The following is a 16086-nucleotide window of genomic DNA, read 5'->3' as shown; positions in this document are numbered from 1 at the left end:
TGCCTGACAACAGCAACGGAGTGAACTTTAAGAGAGTCCTACTGCGATGTCAGCTCTACTTAAGAACCGTCTACAAGAAGAAAGGTATGTGCAACTGAAAAGCCCAACTACTGGTACTTTGCCACTTGATGAATGGCGTTATGTTTGACATGTCAGGTTACTAACACACAGACGATAGAAAACAATGGCGTAAAGACCACCCATTCGGATTCTATGCTAAGCCAATAAAAGGTGCAGATGGATCATTAGATCTTCAAAGTTGGGTTGCTGGTATTCCAGGCAAAGAAAACACAATTTGGGAAAATGCTGTCTATCCAATCACTTTGACCTTCCCAAATGACTATCCTTCAAAACCACCAAAAGTTAAATTCCCTGCTGGATTTTATCATCCAAATGTTTACCCATCAGGTACTATTTGTTTGTCTATATTGAATGAAGATCAAGATTGGAGACCAGGTATCAATTTAAAACAAATATGCTTAGGTATTCAAGAGTTGCTAGATACCCCAAATCCAGATTCTCCAGCTCAAGAACCAGCTTGGAGAGCATTCGGAAAAGATAGACCAACATATGAAAAGAAAGTGCTTGAACAGGCAAAGAAATATGCCAAATAAGAGATGTTTTCTTTTGCATTATAAGCTACTACACAGCATCAAGGCATCAGATCTTCCATTGAGGGATACATCAGCTGAAGAGTGCTTTCATATTTGTCATAATGTATTAATTTTGTTATCGTGTTTTTGTTTTTATAATACTTTAGATCGTTAAGGAGTTCGTGTACTTAAATAATAGGATAATGGTGGTACAAACTTGTAAACACAACGTTTATTAACATGAAACCTATTAACTTCTTTCTTTCTTTTTGTAATCAATAAATCTACTTAAATTAACAAAAACGTCTTCACCTTTGGCTTTTAATTCAGGGTCAACATTCTTGTCAACCAATTTGACAGCATGCTTGATCTTTGGTGTAAGTTGTTGCAAAGAATTTAAATAGTTTCTTTGCACAAAAACTGGTTCATCATAATCATATTCCGCATCGCCATAAATTTCATAAATAGAATCTAAAATTTCAATGGCAACTTTTGATGGGAGATTTGGTAATGAGTTCAAAACTTGGAATAAAAATTGTGAAATTTCAGCATTACGTTCAATATTACCTTGGAATTGTGCTAAAGTACCCAAGAAGCCAACCAATCTCACCAAATATTCCTCTTTCAAATCATTATCTATAGTTGTATCCTTTAATGTGTTTTGGAATTCTGTAAATACTGATTTGGCAAAGTTGTCATCAATGTTGATTTGTTCATGAACAACAGATATTATGGCCCATAAGATACCAAAAGAACTTATTTTATTTTCAATGTCAGATCCCAAGTTTTCTGTAACAACACCCCATAGGTTTTTGGCTACTAAAGCCCAATCATCTAATGCAACTCTTAGCGTGGCAAACAACCAACTCAAGTTGTTTAAGGCAGTTAAGCTTGTGGTTCTAAATTCATCATATTTCAATAAATGTATCAAAACTTCTGGTACTCTATTAAGTAGACAGTCCAATAGAGCATCATTTTGTGTGTCAGGATCAATATCATCGTTCGCCATTTTGGTAACTGCAATGATTTCAATTGCAGCTGTGATTAACTCAATCGCTAATGCAATAGCTTGAAGTTCAGCTTTTGCTGTGGCGCGTTTCTTGGTATCATCTGCAACGACGACGTTTTGAGTGTTATCCACCTTTTCAATAAGAGTATTTCTAGCATTCTCTATATTGATATCTTGTACTTCTGATATTATCTTATTGATGATTTCTGCAACGACGTCATCTTTATTGGTTGTTGATTCTGACGCTTCCAGGATTTGTAACTTAATACCTTGAATATAAACACCTGGTAATTTATTCAAGTTGGCATCTTTCAAGAATCTTTCTAGTAACTCAATATCTATATTCCATGTTTGATTCAATCCATTTATGAAATCAATTGACTGCGAACTGAAATCATAAATCAAATCCAGAATTGAGTTGAATAAAGAAACTGAAGTCTTTAGGCTTTTTGACTCTAAATCAACTCCAAATGTCAAAATTTCTTTGATGAAATTAATCAAAGGGTCCACTTTATTTGATATTTGTTCAAAAATATCATCAGATGCATTTCCTAGACCAACAATCAAAGAGATCAAGTTTTCAATATAATCAAACAATAATCTTGATTCGTTCTTATTGAATTTTTGTCCATCTTTTTGAATAGCATCAAATGAAACTTTGGCCTTTTCAAAATTCGATTCAATAGTAACCCAAATATTTTGTCTCCATAAATACATTGCAACATCATAACCTTCTTCAATAACTAAATTTCTTAATAAACCAAATGATTCCACAATGATTTCACTATTTTCATCATTCAAACATTGTTCCATGACAAGCTGTAATAGCTTCTCTTTCAACAACATATTTCTGAGCTTGTAATCTTCACACATAACAGAGATTGTACCCAAAGCCATAGATTTATCGTTTGGTACAACAGATTTCAACTTTGCAATGATTGGTAAAATTTTACTTTCTCTTAAGGAAGCATCTAGTCTTTCATCTTTGCTTTGATTTGAAAGAGGATTGACACGATGTCTTGATGATCTTGATCTCTTCTTGAGTTTACCCATTATGTACGACGTTGGTTGGGGAGATATATAACGTAGATGTGTTGAAACAAGTGTATAGTAAATTCAGTTATATGTCTGTTTGAAAAAAAAAATTCTGCGATGGACTTCCCGATTTGGAAAATACCCTTTTCGCAAAATGGCAGACAGAGCGCAAAATTTCCTACGCAAAAACTCAGGCAAAGATTAATAGCATTTAATTTAACATTTATTATGTGCAGAGTTCTATGGGACTTTGTTTATTTGGATGCATCTGATTGCTCTTGATTTGATGATGCAGCTTGTTTGTCTGTCAAAAATTCGGATGGTTTTGGTGGTAATTGTTGTGGCTCTGCAACTATAAGTTCACCATTCTCATCATACTTTGGAACCTCTATATCATCTCTCAAGTTACCATCAAGCCTTAGTCTTTCGCTGTATTGGTTTGTTAGTAGCTGTTCATTTAGAGGGTACTTGTATAACTTACACCACTATCGGTTCAAAAAATTTGGTTCCTATTGAATTTTTGTTAGTGGACTGCTTGACATTTGAGCTTCCTCAATTTATTTAAGGCTTACCAGTATAGACACCAGCTGTACACACTAAAGCGATAGCTGAGAAGTTGAAAAAGTTGATTCTGCTCATTTTTTATTGGGTGAAGCAAAGCGTGGGTTGTTGTTCAAAAGAAATGATGGTGATTGATAAGTTGTAGCACAAAATTGCAGTTAAATTTTCTTATGCCTTTATTCGCGATTTCTGATGTCTATAGCATATAGTTGAAAACTATACTGCTTTCAAATCTTTGAAATTTTGACTACAATTTGGGACTTACGTAATGTTAACCCTATTATTACATTATCTGTTTTATCCATTTCAGGGTTCAGGAATATTGAACAACCTCGTAACTATCAAAAGGCTTCACCAAGATCAATTTAGATCCAGAAGCAAATAAAACAACACCGTCATGATTGATTGATCCTGCTGGGACCTCAATTGAAGGAATCTGTAACTTGAATTGATGTACCTGATTCGAGTTTGCTGCGAGATCATAAAATGATGATCTATCATTGCTGATACCACCAATCAAGGGTTTCGATTTGGAAGAAATGTATTTGGAATTGAGTAGCCATCCTGCAAGCTGGCTTTCTCCATTCGGTAGAGTGTAACCTGCACCATTATTCAAAACTTCTGTGTCATATTCTTTCCACCATCCATTACCCACGACAATAACTCTATCATTATGAATTAATACATCATTGATACTTGGTTGAGCATTTGCTGAGTATGACAACGGATAAATTGTATATAGCCATTGATTCTTTTTATAGTCTAATACTTTAACGGTGTTTCCATTCTCCACAACGATAATTTTATCGCCATCTTTATCTGTCCAAAATTTGACCAATGTTGCAATATTATCCAAATAAAACACGCGACTCTCTTCTCTTTCCCATACAATAACAGTTTTATCATCAGCTGCAGATACAATTGTACCATTGTCTGATATATCAACAGAATTGATCTCTCCTGTGTGCGTTTGTGTCCCTTCAACGCCTAATCTTACCTTTGATTCATCTAAATGATTAATTAGTGTGATTGTGTTATCATCATGGCATGCAACAAGATATTTACTTGTGAATTTGATATGTGTGACTAGTGAATGTAATGGGATATTAGTCACCTGAAAGACCCATTCTTGCTGTAGAGAGCTTGGTAGATTCTTTGATATTTGAGTGTCTTTTGGAATTGGGGTTAAAACTGAGACACCATTTTCATGACCATAAGCTAATAGATTACCACTCCAGTCAACAGATGTAACAGAGACAGGTAAGTCATATCTAAACCAAAGTTAGTGGGAAATCGAGAGATGGACTAGTTGAACACATACATTAGTGTATAGGCATCATTTTCTGGTTTGAATCCTTCATCATAAACATTTGGGATCAAAAGCACAGGCTTTTCGAGCACTTGTTCATCTGATTGGGTCATTTGTTGATGATATTTTAAAGCAATCCACAAGAAGACTTATAGACGATTGGCTTATATCTCTGAATTTTAGAAAATGTAAACAATTTTATTCGAAAAATCACATCGGGCAAAAAAAAACCCAAAAAAGTAGTGGCCCATCCCAGAAACATAAACTATTTGGTATGATTCAAAGATCATTTAACGATAAGCTGATGAAGAACCGATATAATCTATTTGTGAATCTCGAGAATAAGAATTTTCGATTCTACAATTTTGTTCCTTCGATGCTGACGCTTTTTTTCCATTTTCTATGTAATATATCTAAGCCTCAATACCACTTCTATTTGCAAATTCTTGATAGTACAGAAGCATTTCGGGCGTTATACCTCTCGCAATTCCAGCCAAAGCCTTTTCAAAATGTCTCTTTTCAACCTTCTCTGCAAGTTGATTCTCCATAACAGCAGCCAAACCAGCTTCCTGACACAGCAGCACAACTTCTGCACCTGAACAACCATCTGTTCTTTTAGCAATATCATCTAGATTAATATCATCACGAGAAATTGCCATCTTTGCAGTTGAATTCTTTAAAATTTGAAGTCTGGCTTCAAAGTCAGGTGGAGCCACGTATATATGTCTGTCTAATCTACCTGGTCTTAACAAAGCTGGATCAATTTCATCAGGTCTATTAGTAGCAGCCACTATAACAACCCCTTTAAGTTCTTCAACACCGTCAATTTCATTAAGCAGGGAGGTTAGAACATGACTGGCAGCGGACGTTGAAGGACCTCCTTCTGATCTATCTGGAGATAATGCATCAATTTCATCAAAAAATATAATACTTGGTGCTGCTGCTCTAGCTTTTCTAAAGATTTCTCTAATAGCTCTTTCGGATTCACCAACATATTTGTTGAAAATTTCAGGTCCTTTAACAGCTAAAAAGTTCACCCCAGATTCTGTAGCCAAGGCTTTAGCAGTCAAAGTTTTTGAACAACCTGGAGGACCATACAATAAAACCCCTTTTGGTGCTGAGACACCTAATTTTTTGAAAGTTTCAGAAGCTTCTAAAGGCAATTGAATCATTTCTCTTAACTTAATTTTCAATTCATCCTGACCACCGATATCCTTCCAATACACTTTTGGCATCTCTAAAAAGATCTCTCTCATTGCACTTGGTCGTATTTCAGGTAGTGCTAATTCAACATCTTCACTAGTAACATTTAGCGATGAGTTTGGCGTCGACGATTTCAAGCCACGTTGAATGGTTTTCATCACACATTCTCTGCATAAAGCGACTAAATCAGCACCAACATAACCATGTGTTCTTGACGCCAAATTGAAAATATCTTGATCTGACAAGTTGTGACGCTTCATTCTTTCAAATTGTAGCTTCAAAATATCATTTCTAGCTTCGACATCAGGGATACCTATCTCAACTTCTTGATCGAATCTCCCTGGACGTCTCAAGGCAGAATCTATAGCATTTGGTCTGTTTGTAGCAGCAACAACGACTAGTCTTCCACTATCACCAACACCATCCATCAAAGTCAATAGTGTTGCAACAACCCGACTTTCAACTTCACCAGAATCATCACTAGACCTACTTGGAGCTAGTGAGTCAATTTCATCAATGAATATAATAGCTGGTTGATATTTTCTAGCCTCGTTGAAAATATCTCTCAATGCAGATTCAGTCTCACCCAAGTATTTTGAAACGATTGACGGACCATTGATAGTTAAAACATGTGCATTTGTTTCAGCTGCAACGGCCCTAAGAAGCATGGTTTTACCAGTACCTGGTGGACCATGAAGTAATATTCCCCTTGGAGGTGTGACCCCAAAATCCGAAAACAGCGTTGGTTGATGAAGTGGTAGCTCAATAGTAGCTTTTAATAACTCTATTTGTCCTTTCAGACCACCCACAGATGAATAAGTTGTTAATTTTGGTAAAGAATATTTGCGATTTGGCTCTGATTCTTCGGTAAATATGATTTTGGTACTTCCTCTTTTAAACAACAATGGTGGTGAGATAAATCTTTGAAAGCTTTCACTTGGCATGTCATTATCTTCTAGTTGTAGTTTTCCAAGATCTGGAAGGTCATCCACTTCTACGACAACCAAAGTCTCAAGTGTTTTTTCATCCTGTTCAGTTTGTCCTGGAGCTGTGAATGATTGGAATCTCATACCAGGCATTATCACACCAACTTCATCAAAGAGCTTCTCAACAGATTTAGTGGCTCTATCTGATAGCTTTTTCCCAGATACAGTCCCTATCGTCACATTGGTGCCATATGAAGGTTGAGTTGACACTTTAGAGATCTCTAGTCTATCACCCAACATGATTCCTGATACTGATCTTAAAGTTTTTGAGACCTGTATCACGTTTAATGGACAACTTTCATCACCAGCACTCACAATTGCCAGTACGCCAGACTCACCCTCTTTAGCAAGATGTGCCATAGAGCCATTTGTAATATCAATAGCCTTCAAAATAGATGGATGTAGGTAAGCTTTCACAGCAGACTTGTTATTAATATTTGGTGATGGTCTAACAATAAATGATCTTGGAACTTTAGTTTTTGATGTTTTTGAGGAGGCAGATTCAGAGTCATCAGAAGCACTTTTCTTTTTTGGGGTACCTTTCGGTGTCCCAGCTAGATTAGAGCTTGATTTTGGTGCCATTTCTATCCTGACGATGGTCAACCTTAAAGCTCATCTCATCTTAATACATCAGGTTCAAAAAATTTGTACTGTGAAAAATTGTTGTTAGTGCCACGATATTTCGCGAACTCACTGGAAATCTTTAAAGTACGCTCAAATATCAAAATTTGGTTATTGTGACACTTTTTTTAATACGCAGAGATCATATCTTTCCACAAGCTCTTATTGAGAATAATGCTACGCCATTCAAGCCTGCCAAAATTTTGGTGTCAAAGAACATTTCAACATCGCTTTTACCAATCACTCGCAACTTCTTTTTCAATACCCACAGAATCAAGAATAATAGAAAAAAAAGACTTTGAAAGAATAAAGAAGGCTAATAGGGTCAACCCCAATCTCGATGACGTTTTCACTGAAATAAAGATAGACCCTGTACTTGGTGAGCTTACTGCAGATCGAGTTCAAAAATTTCAATCATTCCTGGGTGAAGAGTATCGTCTAAAGGATGAGTACCTAACGTTGGCTCTGCACCCATGGGAGGATAGACATGTTGAACTGAGGTATCAGAAAGAGGGAAAGACCGAAAAGTTGTCAACACAAAGTTTTTCACATTTGGGAAAGCAACTCTACTCACTACATGCAAACTTGGCGCTTTTGAACCTTGGTTCTAGCAATGCCAGTTCAGCGATCAATGGACTAAACTTTGATAGGTTTGATGAACAAATCAATTGGCTTGTGTACTTTCATGGTAAATGTTTATCCAAATTTCTTGATTCTGTTGGCATAAGAAAGTGGATATTTCACACAGGCAAGCCCGCCGCTAAATATCAACAGGTTGCTGCAAGAAAGAGTATATTTATGATAATTAGCTTGATCTCTTTTGAACATGGAGAAAAGTTGGCTAAAAAGTTTATTGACGAGAGATTGATTTATGGTAAAGATCGTGTGTTGTATTTGGCAAAGGAAATTATAAGTAAATAAGGAACATGTGCATTTTTTCAATACAAATGAGTAGAGTTTTCAGTGTACAGGAAATGACATTAATCAATTGAACCATTCACAAGTATAAACTTGCACAAAAAACAATATCTCTCTTAATCTTTTCTTGAGCATGTGTCATTTTGGAATGTAGAGCAGAATCACCAATAATCAAAGCAGCTGACTTGACTTCTCTACAAACTTCATCCAATCTAGTAATTACTCTGACGATGGTACCTTCAGCTTCAACACTTAGCTCCATAATTTCTTTGAAAGTCATACCTCTAGCCCATTCATAAACAACATTGACCAATGCAAATCTCTTTCTCTCTAAAAATTCTTGCTCCTCGGATGTTAAACTGACTTGATATTTAGTGTAAACATCCAAAACTTTACCCATGATATCCACAATACGCTGTTTACCCTTCTCTAGCCTTGGTGTAATCTTAGCCTCTTCTTCTTCATTCACCCGTCCTTCATAAACAAAGGCAGATAATAATGCAACAATTTCTTCTGGTTCAAAATCACCCAAGAAGTTATCCAAAACTAGCTCAGTGATCACTAGTTCCCATCCACTGTTGATTTCACAGGCAACTCTTCCTTTCAAAACGACATTTAAATTATTATCCACAAACTCAAGATCCTTCAACACTTCTAATCTTTGTTCATAATCTGGTAATAACTCCAAATTCTCATCAGATATCAATGCATTCAATGAAGCAATCTGTTGACTTATTTCATATCTTTGATTAATGGTTTTAAATTTCTCATCGAAAGATGAGCCTGTGCGTAAAGTAATGTCTGCGATTTTGTGGACAACATGTTGTCTTTCTCTTACCAATTCATGAAGTTTCAATGTGGCAAATTTTTGCCAATCAATTTCTTCTAATCTATGTTGAAACTTAAGCAAGACGTGTAATTGACCAGTTAGGACTTTAATTTCCTCCTGGTTGCTCTTTAAAATCTCATTCAATCTAGCTTTCAAACTGACTCTGCATAATAATTCAATGTCTGTAACTGAAACTTCACGAATATGTATGTTACCATTGTAAACAATTTTTTTGAAGTGCTTTTGAACAAATCCAGGGATCTGAGTAAGAAATGGCATTCCAGAAGGCTCTTCGTTCTCAGCAGCTCCCATATCAAACGTTAAAACAGAAAATGATGGAGTTGCTGACACTCTATTTTGCTTGATGATGAAACCTAGTCTTGAAATGCCCTTGTTGTCCTTGAACACAATTAATCTACCTGGGTTGAAGTTTTTAGCCAATAATGGGTGTGTTAACGCTTCAGCCATGACTTGTCCAGTAACGCGCTTGTATTGGATAATGGCACTATGGATTTGTTGTATATCTGATGAAGGATCTAAATCCTCGTCTGAAACTGGTATTTCCTCCAATTTCTTCTCCAACTCTTTCAATTTACTCTGATGTTCTGGTAACAATGTTTGTGAGGTATTCTCACTGAAAGAATGTTTGATCATTTCTTCAACCCTTAAAGCTTCAATTCTCAACAAATTCAAAATCATGTTATAAGTCAATCTGAACTGTGAAACTAATTTAGTTGGAACACCTAGTGTGACATCTTTGAATTTCAGTGAGCTTAGTGGATCATTATAAGCCATAGCGATAACAGTACCTGTTTTATCCAAACCTCTACGACCAGCTCTACCAGACATTTGGGTAAATTCACCAGGAAGTAAATCTCTAAAATTGATACCATCATGTTTTCTTAATTCACTGAAAACAACAGTTCTAGTTGGCAAGTTCAATCCCATAGCAAAAGTTTCAGTTGCAAACAAGATCTTGATCAATGTCTTTGAAAACAGGATTTCAATAACTTCCTTAACAATCGGTAATAATCCACCATGATGAACCGCAATACCTCTACTCAACATTTCTCGAACAGCTAGAATTTGAGGTAGCTCACGATCTTCTTTTTTCAATCTTGCAACGGCTTTATCAATAAACATATGGATCTGAGATTTTTCTTTAGCATTGCAGAAATCAACACTACCCAAGGTGTTTGCATATTCTTCACATCTTTTCTTGGAAAAAACAAAAATAACAGCAGGTAACAAGCTATTACTGTTCAGAAATTGAACCAATTCAATCCAAGTATTCTTGTTTGGACGATCAACTTGAAATCTCTTGAAATTATTCCCTGTGTTACCACCACCACGAGAGCCTCCACGACCGAATCCACCATTGCTATTACCTCCACGACCTCCACGATTACCACCTCTCGCAACAGTTCCACCACGGGCGCCTCCACGGCCTCCACGTCCAGCAGCACCTCCTCCACGAGCATTATTCTGAGAAGCTTTAGGACCTTCTAAATGTTCCTTATGTTGATTGAAGCTAGACTCAACAAACTTCTTATCAGCATCAATAACTTTGAATAATTTGTTTTTAGCCCAAATGTTAATTTCTAATGGGACAGGTCTCTTTGGAGTAGAAATAACATATATATCTTTATGTTTTGTTCTACCAACCCAGTTAGCGAATTCAAAAGTGTTTGGAACAGTAGCTGACAATAAGATGAATTTGATATGATCAGGTAACATAATAATAACTTCCTCCCAAACCACACCTCTATCTATATCATTAACATAATGGACTTCATCGAAAATAACAAACTCGACATCTCTGATTAAATCAGCACCACGATACAACATGGATCTTAAAATCTCTGTAGTCATAATCAAACAATTAGCTTCAGGGTTAATTTGAACATCACCAGTAATTAGACCAACATCAACTTCTGGGAAATCTTGCTTGAAATCTCTGAATTTTTGGTTGGATAAGGCTTTTATAGGAGAAGTATATATAGCCTTGGTCATATTTCTGTTAGCCATAGCAATAGCATATTCTGCAACAACAGTTTTACCTGCAGAGGTATGTGCTGCAACAAAAACAGAATCACCTTGTTCCAAATGATAAACAGCTTCTTGCTGGAAAGTATCCAATTCAAAAGGCCATTCCCTAGCCATGTTTGGAATCAATTCGTGAAAGTTTTCAATCTTATGGTCTAAATCAACAACATGCGCCCAGTCTTTACGCCTTTCAGTTTCAAACTCTTTAGCAACTAAAGTACGTCCAAAATTGATGTCAACTGGTAATAATTCATCGATTTCTTTCTCAAACTTGGAGTTGACAGTGGTATTATTTGATGATTTTTCTGTAGTTAATGAGCTCAAAGATTCCAAAACATCGCCACTTTCGATTCCCTTAATTTCTCCATCGTGATCTGGTTGTTCTTCATTTTCAGCGACTTCTTCCAATTTCTTCAAATCATCAACAGATTGGCTATCACCTAAATTCAAACCTCTTGATAAGCCTTGTGCAATATCAAAAAGCCCATCAGAATCTCTGTGAAGCATTGCAGTATTATCTTTCAATTGGTTACTCATTTGAATCCCACCAGGTTGGAAAGGCAAAAAACTAGTGCTCCCTTTAATGGCACTTTCTTTTGAAGTGTATTTTCTATTAATTGACAATGAAGTAGAGGCATTGGATTGTTGTAGATCAGTGGCATTCACTTCTTCAGCATAATTGTACACTTTACCTTCAATACCTTTTCTTTTCAGCCTATAAGAAGAACGAGAGATGGTCTTTGGGACACTCAATAAAGCATCATAAAATTCTTTTGGATCTTGCTCAGGAACGTCTTGAATCAAATCTAGCAAATCCCATGGTAAAACATTTGAAGGGTTCAAAAATCTATCTTTCAAATCTTGATCTGGATCCGATTTTACTGGTCTGGTCCATTTTGTCTTTGATGTTGGGTCTATAGGTTCATTTGGAATTTCTTCTGAGAGTTGAAGTTCGTTCATCAATGCTGTAATGTCGTCACCTGTATTGAGTGATTCATTTAACATTTTTTATAAATGACTTTGAAGTATTGAATTGAGGCAAATAAACCAATGTACGTTTCACCAGCTTATTGCTTATTTACACAACGCCTTTCACTTTGATTTTCTTTGGTCAAAGAAAAACCAAAAAAAAAAAATTAGAGCATATTCGCGAAGCTAATTTTATGATAAAGTCTACGACATCCAACTCTAAAATATAAAAGTACCTATGTGTTATTCAATCCTTTTAGTTTTAATTATTATACAAGATGGGTCATAAAATAGATATAATATCAATCATAAAGGACTTTCATATTCAATTGTTGTATTATGTGTGTCTTTTGTTAGCAAAAACCCACTTTGTAATTCATTAAAGGTCATCATCAAAAATCATTCCTCTTCGGAACTTTCAGAGCTTAGATCATCGTCTGAATCTTCTTCTGATTCATTAGCAGCACCGCCATTATTAGATTGGTCAAACAATTCGATTTTCTTTTTGAGGCTTTCAATTTGTTTGGATTGTTCAGCTTCTGACAAGTTTCTACCCTTTTTAGATTTCTTACTTGTTGGACGACGACTTGTTGATCCATTAGAAGCCGAAGATGAAGGTCTTTTCTTAACAATGAAGTTGTATAATCTCAGTAAAGTTGTATTATCCAATTGATCCATATCTAGCTCAATTTCTTCACCGGCTTGATTGTTCAGATTCAGACTTTGACTAATGATACTTAAAACTTGGTTCAGTTTCTTTTCTGGCAACTCATAGATCTTCTCACTCAATTCTTTCTTCATATCATAAGTGACAATAATTGAACTATCAGCTGAACTACTTTTTCTCTTCTTCTTAGATCTTGAGTTTTTCTTCTTCTTTTGTAATCTTTCTTTTCTAATTTTATTCAATTCTTCTCTCTTCAGTTTAGCCAATTCTTGATGCATTCTTTCCAATTGTTGCTCCATGAATTGAATCGCAGGGTTTGTAATCATGGATTCATCAATTTCTTCCTCTTCTTCATCATCTGAGTCATCTTCATCCTCTGAAACTTGTGCTGGACTAGGTGGAGTGACCGGTCTATCGACCCATCTTTTATCAAAAATTGCTTCCAATCTGTGACCCATCATATTAACTGCAGTACCTTCTGGATTGAATGTGTAACAATTTTGGAAAATCAAACGAATATCACGTTCAAATTCATCAGCATTTTCATAAATATTGTTGTTGATTTTGTTCTGCGCTGTTGACAAATCCATTGGTTCTTTAACGTAGTCAAAATAAGTTGGACAATTTAATGCAACAGGATCAACAGGTTCCAAAAATGGATAATTAAAAGATTCATACTTTTTGGAAACTAATTCTTTTAAAACCTGTTGACAAAATCTTAATTCAGGAACATATTTCTTCTTTCTTGGTCTAATATCATAAGGCATATCTTTAGGTTTTGGTGGATGAATTTCTCTTTTTGGTCTTCCACCATTAGCTGTTGAATCCCTTCTAATAGTTGGAACACCTGAAGCATTCAATTCACCTGGAGTTGAGCTTTGTTTTCTTCTTCCGGCTCCTGTGGTAGTCTTAGAAGCTGTAGCAGAAGGAGGTAGCTCTTTTGGTGGGGCATTCAGCATATGCTTTTCAAAACTAGCTTGTATATTTCTGGCCATTTGAGCGATACCTGATTCAGCACCATTGAAACGTGTACAGTTATCCACCATCAAATTAAAATCATCAACATAATCCTTCAACTCAGCATAAGCATTAGCATTCAATTTTCTCTCTATTGTAGAAAGATCCATTGGTCTTGTGATAAAATTATAATACAATGGAATTTGAAGCTTAACGGTATCAACAGGATGCAAAAATGGAGCAGCATCTTTCATTCTCTTTATATTTTTCAAAGTACGACTGGCATAACCTGCTTGGTGTTTTGGCATAGGAGTTTCTGGTAAGTTGTTCATATCTGGTTCTGCTGGTGGTTTAGGAGCTGGGGTCATGTTTGAAGTATCCACTAATAAAGGTTTTTGTGCCTCTTGCTTTGGAATTCCATCTTCAACTTCTGCAGAATCATTCTGCTGATCTTGCTCTGGGGCCGAGCTTGGAGGTTGTGAATCTGGTTCTTCAGTCTTTTGCTTTTTGATTGCTGTATCATCTTCAGTTTCATGTGCCTCCAGTGAATGTTTATTACCAGTACTAGTCTCACTTTGTGCAGTTTCGTCTGTTTCACCATTCTCAGCTTTATCAGATTTTTCTTCTTCAGTTGTTGTAGCTTTTGGAGATGGAATTGGAGGTGACAGTGGTTTATTGTCCTCTATGCTAGTGGTTGTTGTTGTTGTTGTTGTTGCTGTTGGTGGTGGTGGAATAACATCTTTTGTAGGTGCTATGTTGTCTGAATTTAGTTCACTATCACTCTTGACATTTGTTGGGGTCTGTATTGGAGTTGAAACCGAATCATTCATTTCTGCCATCTTACACTCATGGGATACTTGTATGTCTATAATTGAACTATACCGGCTATAGATTGACTAAACAAACAGGTGTGGACAAGACAATCAATGAGTTTTGTGTACAGAGTAGTGTCCCGAACAATCCTGTGTTTTTCTTGTTTACGGAACTCCCAAGAAAAAGAAATTTTTTTTTCCAAAACTTGAATTTTCACTTTTTCAAAAAAAACGGATTTTGCGATTCTTAAATAATCTGCAAAAAATTGCCACCGAGAAGCGTGAAAAATTCAATTTCCAATTTCACAAAAAAGGCCGGTCCCACATTTACACAACCTTCGGAACACAGTTTACGCAGGCCCCGAGCCCCCCAATCCCATGCTCCACGCTGGGCAGCTCACTGAAGCAACAATCAGTCGCTTAAACCAGCTTGCTTTCATCAATTCACTCATTTTCAACGACAGCAATTGAAACGTAGCTTAGAATACTATTCCAGAGTTTCCTTCATGGTCAATGATCACACTTGATGTAAATTCTGTAGTGAGTTCCCCAGATCTTGTTTTTATGTTTGACATAGTTTTTGTTGTTGTTGACAAATCGAAAAGAACACGTCAATTTTTTGGCGCGCCAAATATTTGAGACGATTTTGTGAGAGCCCGTTTCGTGCGATAAGCTTTCGAACTTACTTGTTTCGGCAAAGGAAAAAGTTCACTTCATATGAAGAACGCGTCTGACGCGTGTTTCCTGAGCAACTGGATACACCCGAACTACAAATTACAATATTTTTGGTGAATAATTCAAAGACGTCAATTATGTGCCATACTAATTTTCAAAGACAAACCATCACATGAGGTCTCTCATTACAATATGAAACTTTTGAGTTGAATCCTCATCTCTATTTTGAGGCCAGTAATCACTATATACACATTAACATGGTTTTATGAACTCAAAAACAGCATGTAGGACTCATCTGAACAATATAATACAATAAAATAGAACACCAACCCTTGAAACAGAAAGAAAAGAAAAAGTAAAACAATAGAACAAAACAAACAAAGCAAAATGAACATAGATGAAGATGTTGGCCCTTCAATCACAAATGAATGGTGAGTAAATCATTTGAACTAAACTGTTTATTACAAGTTGGACATTTTCTCATTCTTGCAGCAAGTCTCTCTTTTGCGCATTCTTCACAGAAAACATGACCACAAACTTTTATAGCTGTGTTTTTCCAATTTTTGGAACATAATGAACAATAAATAACCGATCTGAAACTATCTGCATCATCTTGTTCCTCGATAACACCGGTTGCCTTATATCTGTTGATCATTTTATCTTGTGACTTGATATTTGATTCAAGTTTAGAAATCTTTAATGATTGTTCAGATTTAATTTTCAACAACTCTTCATTCTTATTTTGAAATTCTGACAACAAATTCTTGATTTCTTGATTATCAATCAATTCTTCTTTATATTTTTTCTCCAACGTTTTCAATTTTTCATCATATTGATCAATTTCATAATTTTTGAAAAATTCAACTCTTTTTAGATTCTTAATAGTAGCCTCCAAA

At 35.8% G+C, this 16086-nt stretch overlaps 7 protein-coding genes across 7 annotated transcripts; 1 reads left to right on the top strand and 6 right to left on the bottom strand.

Moving 5' to 3' along the window:
- Nucleotides 1-46: 46 nt before the first annotated feature.
- Nucleotides 47-614, top strand: UBC9 (E2 SUMO-conjugating protein UBC9; the record flags this gene model as incomplete). The annotated part of the gene is made up of 2 exons (XM_019185414.1): nucleotides 47-84; nucleotides 179-614. 2 exons carry the CDS (start codon nucleotides 47-49, stop codon nucleotides 612-614), a joined length of 474 nt encoding a protein of 157 aa, XP_019041865.1.
- Nucleotides 615-843: 229 nt separating this feature from the next.
- SYO1 (Syo1p) lies at nucleotides 844-2655 on the bottom strand (the record flags this gene model as incomplete). Its single annotated transcript, XM_019181392.1, has 1 exon — nucleotides 844-2655. The coding sequence occupies one exon, from the start codon at nucleotides 2653-2655 to the stop codon at nucleotides 844-846; it is 1812 nt and encodes a 603-aa protein (XP_019041864.1).
- Nucleotides 2656-2891: 236 nt separating this feature from the next.
- ECM19 (Ecm19p) lies at nucleotides 2892-3276 on the bottom strand (the record flags this gene model as incomplete). The annotated part of the gene is made up of 3 exons (XM_019183040.1): nucleotides 2892-3066; nucleotides 3119-3146; nucleotides 3210-3276. 3 exons carry the CDS (start codon nucleotides 3274-3276, stop codon nucleotides 2892-2894), a joined length of 270 nt encoding a protein of 89 aa, XP_019041863.1.
- A 235-nt stretch (nucleotides 3277-3511) lies between these two features.
- Nucleotides 3512-4886, bottom strand: WICANDRAFT_66891 (WD40 repeat domain-containing protein; the record flags this gene model as incomplete). Its single annotated transcript, XM_019184062.1, has 2 exons — nucleotides 4520-4886; nucleotides 3512-4469 (listed from the first exon to the last, which is right to left on the bottom strand). The coding sequence occupies exons 1-2, from the start codon at nucleotides 4618-4620 to the stop codon at nucleotides 3512-3514; spliced, it is 1059 nt and encodes a 352-aa protein (XP_019041862.1). The 5' UTR covers nucleotides 4621-4886.
- A 34-nt stretch (nucleotides 4887-4920) lies between these two features.
- AFG2 (AAA family ATPase AFG2) lies at nucleotides 4921-7278 on the bottom strand (the record flags this gene model as incomplete). Its single annotated transcript, XM_019181348.1, has 1 exon — nucleotides 4921-7278. The coding sequence occupies one exon, from the start codon at nucleotides 7276-7278 to the stop codon at nucleotides 4921-4923; it is 2358 nt and encodes a 785-aa protein (XP_019041861.1).
- A 1036-nt stretch (nucleotides 7279-8314) lies between these two features.
- On the bottom strand, nucleotides 8315-12115 carry SKI2 (SKI complex RNA helicase subunit SKI2; the record flags this gene model as incomplete). The annotated part of the gene is made up of 2 exons (XM_019185413.1): nucleotides 8315-12045; nucleotides 12091-12115. 2 exons carry the CDS (start codon nucleotides 12113-12115, stop codon nucleotides 8315-8317), a joined length of 3756 nt encoding a protein of 1251 aa, XP_019041860.1.
- A 363-nt stretch (nucleotides 12116-12478) lies between these two features.
- BDF1 (chromatin-binding protein BDF1) lies at nucleotides 12479-14533 on the bottom strand (the record flags this gene model as incomplete). Its single annotated transcript, XM_019181168.1, has 2 exons — nucleotides 12479-14226; nucleotides 14302-14533. The coding sequence occupies 2 exons, from the start codon at nucleotides 14531-14533 to the stop codon at nucleotides 12479-12481; spliced, it is 1980 nt and encodes a 659-aa protein (XP_019041859.1).
- Between the last annotated feature and the right edge of the window lie 1553 nt (nucleotides 14534-16086).

This window comes from Wickerhamomyces anomalus, assembly GCF_001661255.1.
Source record: "Wickerhamomyces anomalus NRRL Y-366-8 unplaced genomic scaffold WICANscaffold_1, whole genome shotgun sequence".
NCBI lineage: Eukaryota > Fungi > Ascomycota > Saccharomycetes > Phaffomycetales > Wickerhamomycetaceae > Hansenula > Hansenula anomala.
Note: the sequence above shows the minus strand (reverse complement) of the source record. Positions and strands in the feature narration are given on the sequence as shown.